We start from the raw sequence: 17,943 nt of genomic DNA on the forward strand, positions 1-17,943 counted from the left end.
GTCAGGACTTGAAAATAATAACCTTTCGACAGAGAAGGCTACAAGCAAATGTTGGCTTCTCTCTGAGGATTTTTCTCTCGCTGATCATCACTGGGATTTACGGAGAGAGCAATGTGAAATAAAGGGATTAGTTCCAGAGAATGCCGAGTAGCGAGAGCAGGAGAGAGGAGCAGTTGTGGAGCAGAAGGTCGTTGTTGGAAAGATAACCGCTGAGCTCGCAGGCTTGCGGCCGTCAGTGGTCGTCCTTGCTGCTGGTCGTGGTGAGCGATGAGAAGGGGCAAGGTTATGGACGAGTGGGTGAAGGGGGGAACTCCAGTTCAGTCCATTCATCAACGCAGGTGCACGCACACAACTACAGGCCAGATTCCTGAGGAACAACAGCTGTATTATTCTTTTCATGGTGTGCCAATCCATCTCCAATCTTCTGCTAGAATATTAAAAAAACTAGGTCCTCCATGTCGCTGTGTCAGCAGTCGAAGCTACTCCTCATGGTCGTAGCCAACACTCGTGTAGAATGTCTGACATGATACGGCTGTCCCCTGCTAGGACATGCGCCACCACCAACAACCCCAGTCAGGCTTGTCAAACTTAAGGCCTGAGGGCTGCCCCTGCTCCTCTTAAATTCCATAGTGTCTTCCATGTTGCACTGCAACATCTTTTCTTCAGCCAGGAGCTGCCAGAGCAGGTTCCCCACCTGCCTATTCTCATGGTTGGTTAACTTTAATGCGGAATTTTTTCAGGAATTTCCATCTCTTTTAGCGTGTAGCATTCATCTTCACCAGTCTAGTAACTTGAGTGACTTCATTTAGATTTGCACAGTGCACTTCTCCCGGCCAGCTGGGAGGAGACCAAGGGGTCGACCCAGGACCAGGTGGAGGGATTATATCTCTTCACTGGCCTGAGAGCGTTTCAGGATCCGAGCTGGTGGATGTTGTTAGGGAGAAGGGGGATCGCGGTCCCAGTCGAAGCTGCTTCTCCCGGAATCCGGCACAGATAAGCGGATGAGGATGGATGGATGGATGGTTCCTCAAAGATCGAGGCTTTTTTTACCAAATTGTCCTACGATACGTGTTGCTTGACCTCAAGAAAAACACCAAGACCATTCTGACCTCTGATCTTGGGCACAGTTGGGACAAATCCGCTCAGCAACTGCTCTTTGGTCCAACGTCAAACTTTCATTGGGTGTCACACGTGACTTTATTTTGACCACGACAGATACTGCAAAGGGGATAAAGTGCTGGGGAGGTCCATCCATCCTTCCACTTACACAAAGGTGCATCACAAGCTGGCGTGAAGACTTACCCCAACAAAACTCCTCCACATCAATTTGGAGACAAACGTATCCGCAGGGAGGCATCCAGGAGGCAAAGTGTCTTGCCACCGCAACTGCCCTGTCTGTGACTCTCTCATGGATGAGCGAGTGCCTCACTCAGTCCCCAGGAGACAGATCTGCTTGTATCTTGTTGTTCCAGTCGATGCGCAGAGGTCTGAGCACATTGGCAAATCTTGTTGAGCTGGGTCTTCTGACTCAGCTCTGTCAACATATTCTACTGTCACTACCTGCTGTGGTGTCCATGCTGGTGTTCTCCCATCCCTCTCCTTGAGTGGAGCCTGCAGAGGTGAGACAGTAGTTATTAGCTGTCAGAGCCTGACGTTCATTTGCTCTTATCAGCACTTGTTTAATGGATACTTAATGGGATTAATGGGCATAAGGTAATGAGTGTGGGATGAAGGAATGGCTGCACAGGGAGAAAAATGAAAGAGAGAGGACGGAGTGGAAGAGTGAGGGGTTGCGGTGCACAGCAAATGGCAGCCTGACTTGAGGGCATTTGTTTATGGCTGGGGATCGGAAAGGACCGCAGATGGTGAAAAATGCAAACGGGATCACAAACTGCAAACATAAGAAGTGTTTCCGCTAGCCTGGCAAAGGTACTTTCCCAGTGGGCTCGGGAATGCTGTAGTACATTTGTAGAGACATGAATAAGCAGAACGGAACACCTCCTGCTCCGTTTGTTTTTCGTTTTTTAGACGGGATGAGGTCGACAGGATTGAAGTGACATCCTTGCCCAGAGGAAGGTCTCTTTAAATCTTCGAAATGAGGGCCCCCCCCTCCTTTTTAAGTCGGATATTTGGAGGGGAACTACATTGCACGGAGCGGAGGGATTTGAATGTCGCTGCAGAGGTGACTCTCCCGTGAGTTATGACGAAAATATTGATCACGCTTCAACGTCTAGCAGGAGGAGGTGGAGCGGCAAGGGCAGCGAAGAGAGGAATATTGAACAGGCAGATGGAAAAGTTAGAAGTGCAAGGCAGATGAGGATGACGCATCAAGTCAGAACACTTTGGAAATGCGTGTTCGGAAGGAGCGCGCATTAAACCTCTTTCAAGCTCACGGACCACCACAAAGAATCACGTTGTCCCAAGTGGAAACGGGGTATTTATAGAGCGAGGAGAAGAGTATTGTTTTACATAATCTTTATTCAAAGAGACACCCTCCAGAGAGGCCGGAGAACAACTTGAACAAACCACCAGAACAGAAGAATCTCTAATTAGAGCCCATTCAATTATTCAGGTTGGGTAAGACTCTGTTTGGAATCCCTCTTAATTCAAAGGCTGCAGACCATGTGAGAGAGTGGAGCTGAAGAGATAAGGTCATCCCACTTGCACCAGACCTTAAGTGACTCAGCAGGCAGGCCGTTCTTTATACGTATAGAAACGTGATTCGGAGATTTTGGCCCATAAGCCACGACCGCCCACCAAACCAACCCTGAGGTCCTTGTGAGCGAAGGGGTCTCACACTCTACAGACCTTCTATACTGACAGATAACAGTCGTGCTGGCTCTGGCATCTCTGGCTGCCTCCCGGGTGGCTTTCTACGAAACCCTAAAAACCCTTGAAAGCTTCATCACAAACTGACCTGGGAACAACTCGATCGCCCGCCCCCCCAAAAAAAGAGGCAAGAACTCCTTATTTGGTTGAAGATGATACAGTAACAGAGTTTCAGTTCAAGACATTGATGTGGCAAAATAAACTACATCAATTACTACAACTACAGCACTTTTTCAGGAGAAGTTGATGTGACAAGTCATTGGAAGTCAAGTGACGCCCAACTAACATGAGTGTCGAGTCTTGGACGAACTTACTATTCGAGAAATGACAGAGTGAAACTCCAAATGACACCACAACTACATTAGCATTCTCTGGAGGTACCCGGCGTCTGTGGCTAATGTGTTCACAAGGAGGGCAGAGTGGCTTCATGAAAGCCCATTCAGTCACAAGTGAACTCTCGACACGACGAATAACCAGGAGGAGAAAAGCCTCTTCATCAGTCTGAGAAGTGTCAGATGAGGAAGAGGCTTCATCAGAGCTGAAGTCTGTTTTGGATAATCATTTTCAGCCAAACACAAAGCTCTGAAAAGCCGAGAGAATGGATTTCGCTCATTACCCGTAATTAGCATTTATTAGCGCTGCAGGCTGCCGGCGATGCAAACTCCACCCGAAAATAAACCCAACACTTGATGTGGCTTTAACGGCGAGATCAGACAGCCTGTTGTTCGACAGGCTGCACGGCCACGGGGCTAAGCTCAGGCTTAGCCCTGACACAAAGAGATTGCAGCGGGGAAAAATTGCCTTTCATGGATCGTGCAGATTATAGAGTTGAAGTCACCTGCCGACAACAGTTCATGCTTGTGCTCCAGACTTTTCATCTGTCTCAGCTGCAGTTTATTTTTTCTCCCCGGCTGACAGTGACAGAGAGCGAGATCGCCGCCAGACCTCTATTTGGCGCAGACGCCATCCCTCACCATGACAGTCGTCAAGTACAGCCAAGCAGGCCGGCCGCCGGTTACCCAGATCACCGAGGTTTGGAGGAGAAATTAGCTATCGATCAGCAAACGCTCCCAGACAAGACTTTGTCTGGTTAGTTGGGTTAAGACAAAAACTCCTTCACAACTGCTAATCCTTACCCAGGAATTATTACGGCGACATTTTCTTAAACCAGTCAAGAGAGAAACTAACTGTGACGTCAGAATCCTCGCTGGCTAACATTGTAAAATGTGTCCCGCTAACTTAAGATAAATCGATAATGGAAATGTTTGTTTATTGTGCCACTATAGAGCTACAAAACTGCATAGTGGTCACCAGGATGCAGCGCCCTCTTTTGGGAGTGTCTTGAGGACAACCCTGAGCGAAACCTGTTAAAGGACGGAGAATTTATTTTGAGGAAAAATGGGCCACAGATCCGTCCACTTGCTCGCTCCCATTAAAGCCTGGATTGGTTCCAGCAACAACACAATGTTAGGAGTAGCAGAAAAAGATGGAGTGATGAAGACTTCCAAAAGGCCCAAAAGCAAAATTCACCTTACCTTGCCTTAAAAAAACGATTGTTAAAGCAAGGTCTGTTGGCTAAGCTTGGGTTATTTCAGCAAGCTTTACATCGGAGGTGCACAAAACCATGCAGGGACGCAAAGAATCCTTCAATATTTAAAGTCAATATTTACCCCAATACTTCACTTCCATGTCACATAGTTGCAACACATGTTCCAGGTCGAGCCACATCCAGGGAACAGGTACAATCTGATGTACTGGCAGAAGCTAAGGTAGATCCCAAGATACAAAAACTTGGTATGGCGGGATAGTTACATGAATCCAGCTGGAAACGGTTCACCTCAACAGTACTCATCAGAGGTGGGTAGATGGTGATAGAAAGCAGCTTACAAGACAGGAAAGTGTAGACACGCCATTCCCCCGCCTCTCCCTCTAAACCTAACCCTCCAAAACACATGGCTGACCTTAACCAGGACTCTGGACCAAACTGAAATTATCATGACCCAGTTATTTTGAAGTTTAAATCCTCAAATTAACCATCCTCACAAGGATAGCTAAACCAGGTACACACACACTCAGCCAAGCTTAGGAACATGAAGGAAGTTGGACTGAAGATTTTCACACTAAATGACATTGTGTTCCGTTGTGTTGGACAGACATTGGTGTCAGAAGTGTCCCTTCCCCTGAGCAATGGACAGCAGAGTTGGGCTGTTATTTTCGGGGACTTTCCTGATTGTTACCTCCATATGTAACTATTTCTAGACGAAACAACAAACTTTGAAGAACTTCTTGTTGTACCGTTGTGTTGTACCGTCATGTTGTACCGTTTCCACGAATCGAGTCGTGCCATTCCTAAAACAAGGAAATGCCATCAGGAGTGTGGATCCTTCAGGTACTTAAGGTGTTTAACTCAGGAGAGAGACATGTTCTGAAGTAGGCATTGAAAGGTCAGAACACAAAAGTTGGTAAGTCTGCACTTCCACCCATGAATCAGACCTAAAAAGGCCCCTCTTTATGGTGTGTCTCATTTCGTCTTCCATCTGCATCGGTGTTGAAGATTTACATTTCCTGGTGCGGCGGGAGTCGACTCCTCTGTCATCTCGATGGTGTATGGCTCCATTTCAGCCACATTACTTAAAACTAATGGCGTCCGTTTGAAAGGGCGGACAAAAAAATGGAATTTCCTTCTCGGAATTGGGGATCATTTATCCACCCTCACGGGCTCCATTCCTGTCGCCAGAGACGGATCATTGTGAGGGACAAAGAATCCATTTCTGTTTGACTGGTCGGGAGCCACGCTGGTGTGTGGGACTTGGTGCCCATCAGACGAACCAAAAAGGCCGAATGAGGCAAAACATGAAACGAAGCCGGTTTGACATGTAGTCTTTGCATTCTCCCCCAACCCCTCCTCCTGATCTGATCTTTCTCTCTGGCCTCTTGCATCTCCTCTAGTGCATTTTGCTAGTGTTAAGTCAGCTACTCTTGATAAGAACTGCATTGCAACCCTCCTCTTCCTCCTCTTCATCCTCGTGCATCGCCTCTCCCGCCCGCCGCAGTTATGGCAGTAGTACTTTTCCAGACTAGTGCATCCCCCCTCCCTGCTATTGCCTTCACAGTATGTTGCCTCCCCCTCTCCTCTCCCTCCTAACCCCCCTCCACTGCCACACACTCACCCCAGCTGAGTGTTGGCAGCGTTGCGACACCGTAGATAATCGAGCCTTGCTGTCTTGTTTCGCTCCTTGATAGACAAAAAGCCGTTGTTTTCCTTCTTGAGGACAAACAACGAATAGTTTGGTAACCTGTTGCTAGAATATTTCTGTGTTTAATTCTGATCTTTTTTTTATTAGACCCCAAAGGCTCCAAAAATGAGGCTACTCACAAGAAAGGTACTTTCCTTTTCTTTTTACGTTTACCCCTTTTTTTTTCTTCTGTTCTTCCCTGTCCGCTGATTTGTTCTCGCTCATGCAACGGTCTGGCATTTCCCCAATATTGAGGAATATTAGGGAAATGCCTCTCTTGGTTTCAGCCACGTGCTCTCGTGAGTTCAGTGGGCCCTTCTTCAGAGTGTGGTTCCGCAGTTTGACGCCACTGAGGCACTGCAACTGGTGGCATCCAGCAAATCAAGTGGACTTCAGATATTGTGACGCAATGTTGGTAGTTAAAATTGACACTGAGCAACTGCTCTTGGAACAACAGTCAACACAGACAACAACATCAAGGTTCTTAAATGCCAAACTGGAAACAGCACGAAAGTGACACATCTGATGAGAGACCAAAAACATGTACATCTTTTAGTAATAATGGTACCCAACAGAGGGCTCCTGTAACAAGACCACTCATTTTTAAAACAGCTCAGAAAGCTTTTCTCGTGGGCTGACCATTAAATATTGGCTATTATTACTGATTTAAATGATGCCTTTTGCATCCTTGAGTTCATAAGTGGAGAATGATTCACTTTATAGTCGGATGTACTTTTTATTTCAAATTTTCTAACCTAAAACAATGAATACATTACAGCAATGAAAGGCTTAGTGGAATACATTGGATAAGATTGAGATCTCAGAAAAATATCTATACAACTGAAATATATATATATATTTTTCCTTTTGTTTTGACTCACTATGAAGTGGTGAAGTTCTCTTAGTAGCAAGTCATACCTACAATAGGTGGGAGGAAAAAAGACATTTTAAACATCCTTCAATCTTAAACTACAATTTATGCCAATGTAAATGACGAAAATGAAGAAATATAAAACCCTCTGTAGAGCACAGATCTCAGCGACATGGTTATTAATGGGCATGTTTCTGAGAACTACAGTTGAAGATTTGAACCCACAGCATCTCACTTTTCACACTCAGCAGCCTGGATGAGCCACTAGATCAGACATGTTCTGTGTTGCTGTTAGTTGTCGCAATAGTCGTCGCTCACGGTGGCATGAGGTGTGGCAGAAAAGGCTGCGGCGGTGCTTACGGTGCTTGAGTATTTCTTGCGAGTTACTCGACGGAAAGCTTTCTCTCAGCTCATTGGCTCATTAGCCCGACATGATTAATCTCACAGCACAAGGGTCTGTATCATAATGGCTCCTGTCAGCTGTAGCTAATGTGTTTGTGGGCTGAATTTGCATCCACGGAGACAGAAAACAACCTCGGCGGTGAAACTTACGCTTCGGTTCTCGTCCGTAACGATGCTATTGGGTTAAAGTGGCCGATGTTTAAGAAGAATCTGCTCGTGGAAGATTCGATTTATTCTTGCTGTTGCATCTGCGAATGTGTGTTGATGTTGTGGTAGAATCAACGAGGCTTATGTAGAGATTAGACTCGCCACTGACTCACACACAAAGGCTTTCGTTTCACTCACTTGACTCTACAAGAAGAGTTGTGTACTACGCTTGTCACCAGCTGTTGCTCCAACTGTCGCCCAGGTTTAACTTCATTGACATTATGAGGCTCAGAAGAACTGGTGTCTTGGAGCAGTGAGCTCCGGAATCCACCCCGCGTGTCTCCCACTAACATCAATGTCCTCTAATACCGCTCCTCCTGGGCCTTTGAGCCTCTTCTAGTCTTCTGTGGTTCTCCTCACCAAGTTCTTGCTGCTCATGAGGCACAGGTGATTCTCGGGCTTTCAACAGGGCATGCATGAGCACATCCACTCCCTCACACCCTCCGTGTCGGACCAAGAAGAGGAGAGCTATTGTCCGGTTTGCATACCAGAGACGGTGCAGGTTACCAAGCGTTGTTACCTGGTACTTGGTCCAACGCTGGTGTGCTGTTGTCACGAACAGCCATCAGCAAGTTTAAAGACCTGTCTCACCACTTTGGTTATGTCCGGGCAACGACTAGCTCTTCGGCATATGCCGCTCTGCAGTGGCACCAGCTACCAAGGCTGAGGTCCTCCTCATGTGTGTTACTTCCCCTGGTGCTAGTGAGGCCATCAGCCACGCCCCCTGGACTCACAGCGTCCATCACACCTTCACTCATAGCCACGTACTAACAACTCAACCATCCTGTTTGCAATGAAGAACAGACTCTTGCGGTGGGAACCAGCAACAGTGACGCGTTTAGGGTCCAAAAGAATTTGCGGCGTCTGATTACTCTACGTAAGTAATGTGTTGGTTTTGCAGACTTAAGACTCCAATTACCTCCCGAGTTGATTCTGTTGCCTGTACCGCAGACGGTGTTCTATATTAGCGGGCGGCGACTCGTCTGCCTCCGGGCGGCTCCTCCGCCAGCGCCACTCACGAGGAGGGGAAAAAAAAGAAAAGTTAATAAGAGACGTTTTCTCATTTGCATGTTCAAATAAGGGATCAGTTGTGGTGGGAAACAAAAGCGTGGAGATGATGCTATTATTCACCAGAGAATTTAATTATTGGGCGCAGAATAGTCACATTACTCCGCCGGTTCTGCTGCGCCTGCGTTTTGATACAAATAGGGAAGCGAGGAAGTCATTACAAGCCGCTTTGACTCAAATGATACTGCATATTTATTTTTACGTCCAAGCTATTGAAAATGAAAAAGCTAAATGAAACGATTGAAAAGAAAATGAACGACCGAAAAAAAGCTCTAGTTTAACAGTTTAGCTGTAGGATGCATACATAGGACTGAGGTGGGAGTCTGGGCCACACAGGCATAAATCGGACTGGACTCTCTCCCGCTACACATGGTCAACAGTTCTGCTCAGCTTCTGTATTCCCTCAAAATAGGGTCATCTGGACCATTGATTCTCAAGAAGAGGATCAGCTCCTCTAAGTCTGGGACAAAGGTTCTCAAGTATCTCGGGTCTTGTCCAAGTGTGAGGGGAAGATGGAGAAGGTCAGACTTCTTCAGTCAACAAGACTCTGTATTATGGTGAAGAAAGAGCTGAGCCAGAGGACAAAGCTCTCCACTGATGTAGAAGCTCAGCCTGGAGGGAAGAACCTCAACTCTTACATGAGAAGCCAGTTGAGGAGACTTGTCAGGATGTCTCCTGAACTGAGCAGTCAGTGCTGTGGGAGGTTCCAGTGACCTGACCTCAGATATCTGTAAGAGGTTGAATGAATGGATTAGAAATGGCCTACAGATGTAGATCTAAAAAAACAGTCATCACTGAAGCAGCCAACACAAAGCACTCGTCGCATCAGTCAGAAACAAAAAGCGACTTCACGAAACAACTCTTTTCCTCCCCGCAGGTTCTGCAGGTGAGAAAGCCCAAACGTATTCCCCCGTTGAGCCTCACCTTCACAGCTTTGCGTGCAGCAGCGACTCTGAAGTCAACGGTCGAGTTTGGATTCAGGCAACTTTAGTAAAAACGTCAGATTTCGAAGGCGAGGTGAGCTTCAGCGGAGGAGACAGCAGGAAGGAGAAGAGATGAGGTTCATGTAGGAAGGAGGGAAGAGATGGGAACACGCAAGAGAGATGAGCGGGAGGTAGACACGCACAGGGACAAACTCAATGGAGGAGAAGAGCTGATGAAATAATAATGCATGTTCGGAACCGTAGCAGAAATCCATGTAATGTTACAAGGCTGGGACTCCACGAACAAGGTTCACTTCAGATTTGGACGACACAAACTCCCTTCACACGAAACTCAGAGAACACAGAACTATTTTTAACACCAGCTACACCAACACAGAATCAAGACGTCACGTATTGTCTAGTGGACTTCGTCCTTCGATGTTGATGCCGATGTCAGCTTTCGTAAGACTTTCAGCTGAATCATTTCGATGCCCCTTTGTGTCTACTGCACCTTGTTTGACCATGTTCTTGACTCCAGGTGCCACATTTCCAACACCGTGAGTCAAACAAGTGTCTATATTTACCAAGCAACAGCAAGTGCACCGTGATCCGTTTCAGGATGGAAGTCTGACTTGTGTGCCAGCAACCTGGGACCATCGAGTCTATGGTCAGTATGAGACGCCTCAGGAGTGGGAATGTGTTGACAAGGGAGACTTTGAACTATAAGTTAGAATCAACAGAAGGCAGCGCCTCCCAGTGGTGGAGATTGTTGTCACAAAGCTAGACAAAAAAGCGAACATGCATATTTGAAATGACCCTAGCTCCGCGAAGGTTCACGCTCACTGCAAAGCCCACCACCAAAACACAGTCCAGATACACCCGAGTCAAGTGTGAAGTGGGCGTCTCAGTAGGAAGACGCATTCATGATCATTGCCATTAGAGTTAATTCAACAGTTTCTGAAAGCAGATCATGAGACTGTTCTGATGCACACAACTTCTATGATGAGTTCAGAGAGAGGGCGCTAGACAACGAGAGCCTAAGTACGCCTAAAAGTGATGTTACTTTCGAGCAAAGGCCTGTTGGTGGTGCTGTTTCACTGGTGGGAGCCTCATGGAAAACCACACAGAAAGACACCTGGACATAGACTTGATAACTGGCAGAGTAACTGAAGAATGAAAGTCTTGTGGTGAAACTTTGTTTTAGATGATATAAAATACTTTTTGATTTCTTTTCAGTTATTACTATGTTATAAGGGTGGAACATCCCGCCACTCACGGCACTGTTGCCAGATGTTGAAAAGCTGGTGTCGCGTGGAAATATGGACATATTCTTAACAATCCGACGGCTATAAAACCCAAATAAATCCACCTGTATATAAATGTCAGGTCGAGTTCTCCGACAGCTGAATTGGAATATGTTGTTTGTGGCTTGTAGTTTTACGACTCTGGACCCAAAGGTTGAAGCTTAAACTTGACATTGTTTTAGCGACATTGTTTCCATGTCAGATGGTGACTCCCAGTGTGACAAGAGAGGCTACTTTGGGGGGGGGGGTCATGATATTTTTTGGGGGGCTTGTGGACGATAAAACCGTCACAAGTAAGTGGGACCAAGTGGGATTGGAACGACCTCAGGAGCAGTTCAGAGATGGGAAAGGCAAGAGTGAGAGATGGGCAGGAGAAGAGAGAGGGGGGAGGAGGAGGGCGGAGAGATTGCTCTTCCAGCATGTTCAGCAGAATCCAGTCAGCAGGTCAGACCCCGCAGCCACGCTCTGCCGTCGGCAGCAGCCGTTCCTCCTGATTAGAGGCTCGGCTCTGCTCCTTCTGTTATGGGATGTTCAGAGCATATTACACACAACTCACCTACTCGCTCTGCCGCTTTATGCAGATTAATGTTAGGCCAAGGGATATTTGTCTGCTCTAACCCTCCCAGGTTCTCCCTCCACGCACGGCTCAAACCTATAGATTTATGCTGATCCAGGCGCCCGCTTTCACCCAGGACTCTTTGGAGTTTGATCGCACTGGTGACGTTTTAATGGGACGCAGCATCTGGCAGTTATTTCACCTTTTTTGCGTCAGAAAAAAGGTGCCGGTGCGTGGATTCATCCGAGTGGCTTGTCTCAGCCGAAGAACATCTTAATCATGCGATTGCTGCAGAGAGCTAACGCTGCAGAAAGATTACTGCAGGTCGGAGCACAGAGAGGGCTTTTAGTGGATGCAGAGTGGAATCCCCACCCAACCACACACGCACACACACCTCCACTCATAGACACAACACATTTAATGGGCCGCACCATTCGTCAATAAACAGTATTTTTGTGTTTCTTAGTGATCTGATGATGGACTCTGCACATGAACCAGATGAGTTATGGAAGTACAGCGGTCCATCGGTTCTCGACCACAATCCGTTCCAGACGGCCGTTCGAGAAGCGATTTGTTCGAAATCTGAATAGATTTTTCCCATTACAATGAATGGAAAAAGAAATAATGCGTTCCAAGCCTTAAAATAGTCTTTTGTAGGAGTGAATGTAGAGTGTCTGCTGCAGGTGCGCTGTTCCTCTATGTGTGTGGCCGCTGCATGTGGGAGGGGTTGCCGAGTGAGTGACGTCTCTCCAGAAGTGAAGAGGTGCCCGGTGCGTGTCCAGCTCTGAATGTGCGCTTCTGTGCAGTTTGGCTGTGACAAAGTCATAAACCAAGTAACGCTCTGTCCCAGACTCGCCTCATCCCTGTCCCAGCTCCAGCCCACAACAGGACATCAAACCCTGGAGTGCACGCTCCAGCACCTCCCCTGTGACCCTCTACCACGGTCCAGTGCGGAGACAGGAAAGGTTTTCCACCTCAATATGAAGAAAAAACAGTCAGTAAATGTAGCTAACGGGACACGTCTGCGTACAGAGTGCATCGTGGGTCAGCTGATCGGTCCGCGCACGTTATGTTTTTTCCGGCTTTTTTTGGGGGCGTTCGAGTTCTGGATTTTTGTTTGAAATCAGAAGCAAAAAAATCTGGAAATTTTTGTTCGAAGTCCGGGACGTTTGAAAACCGAGGTACTGAGCTACAGGACTCATTTTCTCTATTATTTTTTGTTGCCCCCCCCAGGAAGAAGTAAACGTTTCGCGCCCCCCAACTCTCAGCCGCTTCTGTAAATAGTATCATGTCTCTATAAAAATATTATCATTGCACCTCTGCATAACACTGCATCCTTGTTTACATGAAAGAAAAAAGAAATAAACATAGATCAACTTACAATACAGAACAAAAATTAACAATGTTTTTGTCTGTCACAGAAAAGACTTAAAGTGCATCAATTTGCCTGAAATTAAAAATCTTGAGTGGATGTGCAATTATACTCTATTCGAGTACGGCAACAAAGTATGTTCCCCGAGGTTACATTTACTGCTTTAACTCAACACTGTCCTACAGCTGCAGGCTGGATCTCACACTGTGTTTGTTATGAAGTTTTATGTCATATTTGTGACCATCAGAGGGCGCAGTGCTGGGGGTGACCGCAGAATTACGGCACAGGCGGAGTAACTGATTCCAATGTAAATGAAAACTGATGACATGACAAGAAGAAATACTTCATCTTATCCTTGACAGGAAGTAAGTTTGAACTGGGCACATCACACATCACACAAGACAAGGATGAGGCCGTCAAAGTCTCGGCTTATGACTCGAAATAAATTATATTTACGCCAGGCAAATTAGGGACAAGTCACTCGCACTCTCCTGACCAGGATTATCTTTGCTGTAAGCAGAAATAAATTACAAGCTATTCTTGTTACCAAAACAAACTCTTTCTAGTCTGACGACAGTCTCAGCTGCCAGTGATGTTCATGCTTATGTTTTTCATGACTCATGTTCACTGTTGAAGATCTTCAGTAAACATGAGGAGAGTTTGTGAGACTAGAAACTGTTTAGAAACACCAACACAATTGTTCAGCAGTGGTGTTTCGACTCAAAGACAAACTGGAAGGAAGCTAGGAGCTAATAGGTAGCTAGCATCATCTGGGATTAAACGCACCAAAACATAGTTCAATGTCAGAGTATCTGAGGAGAAATCTGTTGGTCACTGACTGTAGAAACATACGGCTGACATGAATCAATGTTTTCGACTACACACACAGCTACAGCAGCATGCCTTCATTTCTTGGTCACTCAGATCGGTGGCTAACATCTAGCGCACTAGTTCAGTAGCTTCAATTCAGAGAGTATTTTGTTCTTGTCAGACAACAGATAGATTATTTCTTTTAGCTGAATAACAGGCTAAAACAGTTATCATGGCCTTTGGAACAGAAACAAAAGCTAAAAAATAAAAAGAGAATTTAATGCTGTGGCTAGCAATGCTAATGTTTGTAAATTGTGTCTGACATGTTTGCGAGTAAAGAGGTGAAGCTCAACACAAGAACTAACACCCAAAGAACGGAGGCCAGGTGGGCCATGAAACTGATGCGTCAGTTAAAACAACACAACTCCAAGTTGAGCTAAATGCTAACTGCTAACATCACAGGCAGCTTGACTGAAAGTGGAACTATTCTGGCAAATGCTTTTCAGTCAAATCCTATTCCTGCATCTGGTTGTAAATGTCACAATAATTGCGTTTCGGTTTCCATATGAAGGACGACGGCTGCTAACTTGATCTGGCAGGATCTTAAATGCAAAGAAGGTCATGAAAGCATATTGACTGAGCCTGTTATCTGTGAGGCGGAATGAGTAAGTGCACGCAAGTGTGTGACGTGTGTGTGTGTGTGTGTGTGTGTGTAGCCCCCACTAATCTCACATGACTATCTACCTTCCTCTCAAGATGATTAAAAGCATCAAGCAAACAGCAGAGCATCACGACACACCGGTAAATCACACAATGACTTATTGAGCAGATGCCACACACACACACACACACACAAGTCCATCTGCACCCAAGTCATTGTCAGGAAACAAACATCAGGGAGGATCAAGCGGTCACGTGACGACCAACCTGCTTTTTTATTTTTTCATGTTTAGCACTTTGGCTTTCGTCATGTGATCCCGTGGCACAAAGCATCCGTCGCTTCCATCTCCGTCTCCTGGTCCAGCGATCGATTCCTGTCCCCCTGCAGTCAGGGAGCTGCCAACCTGACATGTCCGGCCGTCTGTCAAACCTACGCTGCCAAACCCCAGTCGCTCCCAGATATTGGTTTCTGACTCTCTGCGGGCAGATCTGTGCCGCCATTTCTCCCCGGGTGAAATCACACTCTTGAAATTCAAACAGAAATGATCCCCATGGTTTAAATTCCATCCATATATGAGCCAGTATAACTGTTTATAATATAATATAATATAATATAATATAACTTAAGACTTTCCACTTTATTGGTCCAATTTTAGCTGTGAATAAATATTTATTATTCATTTTAGTTGAAATAAATCTGCGATAAAATGGGAGCCTTTTTTGAAATCTTTGTTTGAATCACTTTTGAACATTACAATAATTAAGTGACTGTTTTTAGAACAGTTTCATGCAACACTGTCATTTGAAATGTAAATATAAGAATCATTAAAGGGCATCAATATATAATCTCGGAGAATCAAACAAAGGTAATATGGAAAATTAAATTTCATGTTATTAATGTTTAATTTTCCACAGTAAATAAATAAATAAATGACCTATGAACTATATGATATATTTTAAAAACAAATATTGGAACATGTTTCAAGCAAAATCTTATTTGTAAATCTACAACGTGTGCACATATCACACTCAAATGGACATACACATCGGCGGTGACTATACATACCATGTACATTAATACATATTTTGCAACAGCCACGGAGGATAAATTAATTCCCCCCCTTGCTTTCCAAATATCCCAAATGTTTAAAGGAACACAGAGAAAACATGTTTCAACATCTCTAGTGTAAGTAATATTTCTCAAATTATTATTGTTATAAGCTCAGTCATCCAGAAGAGACTCGGTCAGGTGTTGTGATGTCGCGAGTCTCTTCCTCACAGGAAGTGAAACGGCACATGCTGACAGTGAAATCGCTGGCAGGCGTGACTGTCAATTTAAATAAATATGAAGCGCACACGCACAAACACGTGTGTTTCTGACCATCCCTCCCTCCATCCATCCATCCCTCGCTGCGCTCCACTTTCCATAAATGTAATCTCATAATGAAACTTAAACATTCCGTTGCTGGGGGGAAACTGACATTGAGCCCACGGAGCGAGGGAGGGGGAAGGGAGGGGGTGGAGTAAACCCCGCTGTCTCTCCTCCCTCCTTGGAGAAGAAAATGAAGTTTTTTTCCTCCTGTAGTTCGCTCCATGGAAGAAGGAGATGATGGATGACTTGAATATGTCGGATGGTGGAGGAACCCACCATTCCTCACCGTAGCACTCCAATTAAAATGTGACAGGAAGCGTTTTTTCCCCTCCTCCCTTCCGGCGGCGTATGAACAAAGCTGTTTGCTCTGAGACTTAAACTTCTATAGGGAGGAGCAGGTGTGTGTTCTCACGTGGTGGGGAGCGATGAGGAGCTTCTAATGAAGGTGGATCCAGGAGGAAATCATCGCAGTGAGAGTCATGCTCACGGTTGAGTCAGAAGTTGGACAGCACTTCGATGTTCTGAGGCCTTGAAGTGTTTACTTGAAAGTCTTGATCCGCGAGTCAAAGAAGAGGAGAGGAGAACATGTGGAGAGCCTGGTTTGATCCCCCCCTCTCACTCCTCCTTTCGAGCGACTGAAGCCTTGTATGAGAAGAATACCTTTTCAGCATCCAGACACTTCAAGAAACAGTTATCATAAGTCTACTGTCCATGCTATGGAACGGTCCACTGGTGAGGAAAACTCCCCCTGGAGACGTCCTCCAGCTCTTATGGGTGGGATTCTGAAGTGTTCCCAGGTCAGTGGAAGACATATCTCTCCAATCTTGTCCACTTGAACATCCAGGGAACTTCCTGGCCAGATACAGGGGGCACCACAACTGTCTCCACCTGAAGGAGCGGAGGTTCTCCTCCGAGTCTCTCCTGGATGACTGAGCTTCTCTCTCTCTCAGAGAGTCCAGGCAGAGAGAGTCTCGTTCTCTGGGTCACTCCAAAGCTGGTGACCACAGGTGAGAGGAGAAACCAACCACTCAGTTGAGAGTGCTGCCTCCTGGCTCAGCTCATTCTTTACCTCACAGAACATGATGTGCCATTGCTCCACTCCGACCTTCCCTCACTCACAAAAAAACCCCCAAGATATTCTTGATGTAGAGAGTGGTAATTCAAGGCTCAGCAATTTGCTACAGTTCCAGAAGTGAAATGACTCGACATCAATAAAAATCTATAAAATGAAAGCGCTGTTTAAGCGTTAAACTCCCCCTCTGTTTTTAGATGCCCAAGAACACTGACTCATTAGGGAGTAGACTCATGACTGCCGTAGATGTAATCCCTAAAGGAGATGGCGCAATTTCAACCAATCCCTGTGACTTTCCTGCCAATTCCACGAGCATTTTATTCCCCCCACTCCACCTCCTCGTGAGGTGAAGTCATGTGCGACACCAAACTAAAAAGTGGAGCCCACTAGTGCAGAGTCACCTGAACACAAAAGGGGGGGGGTGGACGTAAACAAACATGGCTGACCACCATCTCTCTCCAGGCTGTCTCTCTACATCGCGACCCTGTGGAACATCTCAGCAGCTACTGTTTAAACTGGCTGGATAAATGAGCCGCTGAAACAACTCCAGTCACACACAGAAACATTCCCCACCTTTACCTCTCTGACTCCACCCATCCAAACCTCCGTCAGTCTCCGCCCTTGTGAGGAGCTCCGTGACAAAACAACAAGTGCTCACTTACACGCCATCAGCCGGGAAACGACTCACAGATCATCATAAAAAAGATGACCTTGTTTTAGCATCACTTTCTATTTAGCATCTACATTTAATTTGCTTTATACAAATAACAAATTTGGTTAAAACCATTGTAGCCTGGAGCTTTTTTTGCCTAAAAACTGACTAAGAAACTAGTTTTTTTACAAGCCCATTTGAAAAGGTCCTTATTTCCCCATCATGTTAGTCCATGACCATAAATTCCTAGCAATTTCTCAAAAAAATCTGCAGTGAAATCAGGTGTTTTTGACCACAACAATCAATAAAATATATCATATATAATATATAATATATAATCATGGCGTGTTGGTGCCATGAAGGAGCTGACCCCAGGTCTGCAGCCGTACAAAGCGGCTCAGACTTGTGCCCTGTTCACTCCCCGTCAAGCAGAACCACCCACCAATGTACTCCTTTAATAATACAGTTTGCTACGAGGAATGCCTTCAAGTATTGCAAGACAGTTTCTGAAATCCCTGCCACAGAAACAGGAAGTGCTTTCCAGACTGGCAGCAAAAATCCCCACCACAGACCAAATCAGTGTCAAGCGTGAATCTGGCCTTGTTTGAG

At 45.8% G+C, this 17,943-nt stretch overlaps 1 protein-coding gene across 3 annotated transcripts in view; it reads left to right on the forward strand.

Moving 5' to 3' along the window:
* glra1 (glycine receptor, alpha 1) overlaps window positions 1–17,943 on the forward strand; it is a 100,223-nt gene that overhangs the window by 24,635 nt on the left and 57,645 nt on the right. For 2 of the 3 annotated variants that reach the window (XM_053880111.1, XM_053880112.1), the window contains one exon: window positions 6,174–6,212. The exons of the other annotated variant lie outside the window; for it this stretch is intronic. In XM_053880111.1, coding sequence (XP_053736086.1) covers window positions 6,174–6,212 — 39 coding nt within the window. The remainder of the gene's footprint in view (window positions 1–6,173; window positions 6,213–17,943) is intronic. 3 annotated transcript variants of the gene reach the window in all.

This window comes from Synchiropus splendidus, chromosome 11, assembly GCF_027744825.2.
Source record: "Synchiropus splendidus isolate RoL2022-P1 chromosome 11, RoL_Sspl_1.0, whole genome shotgun sequence".
NCBI classification, from domain to species: Eukaryota; Metazoa; Chordata; class Actinopteri; order Syngnathiformes; family Callionymidae; genus Synchiropus; species Synchiropus splendidus.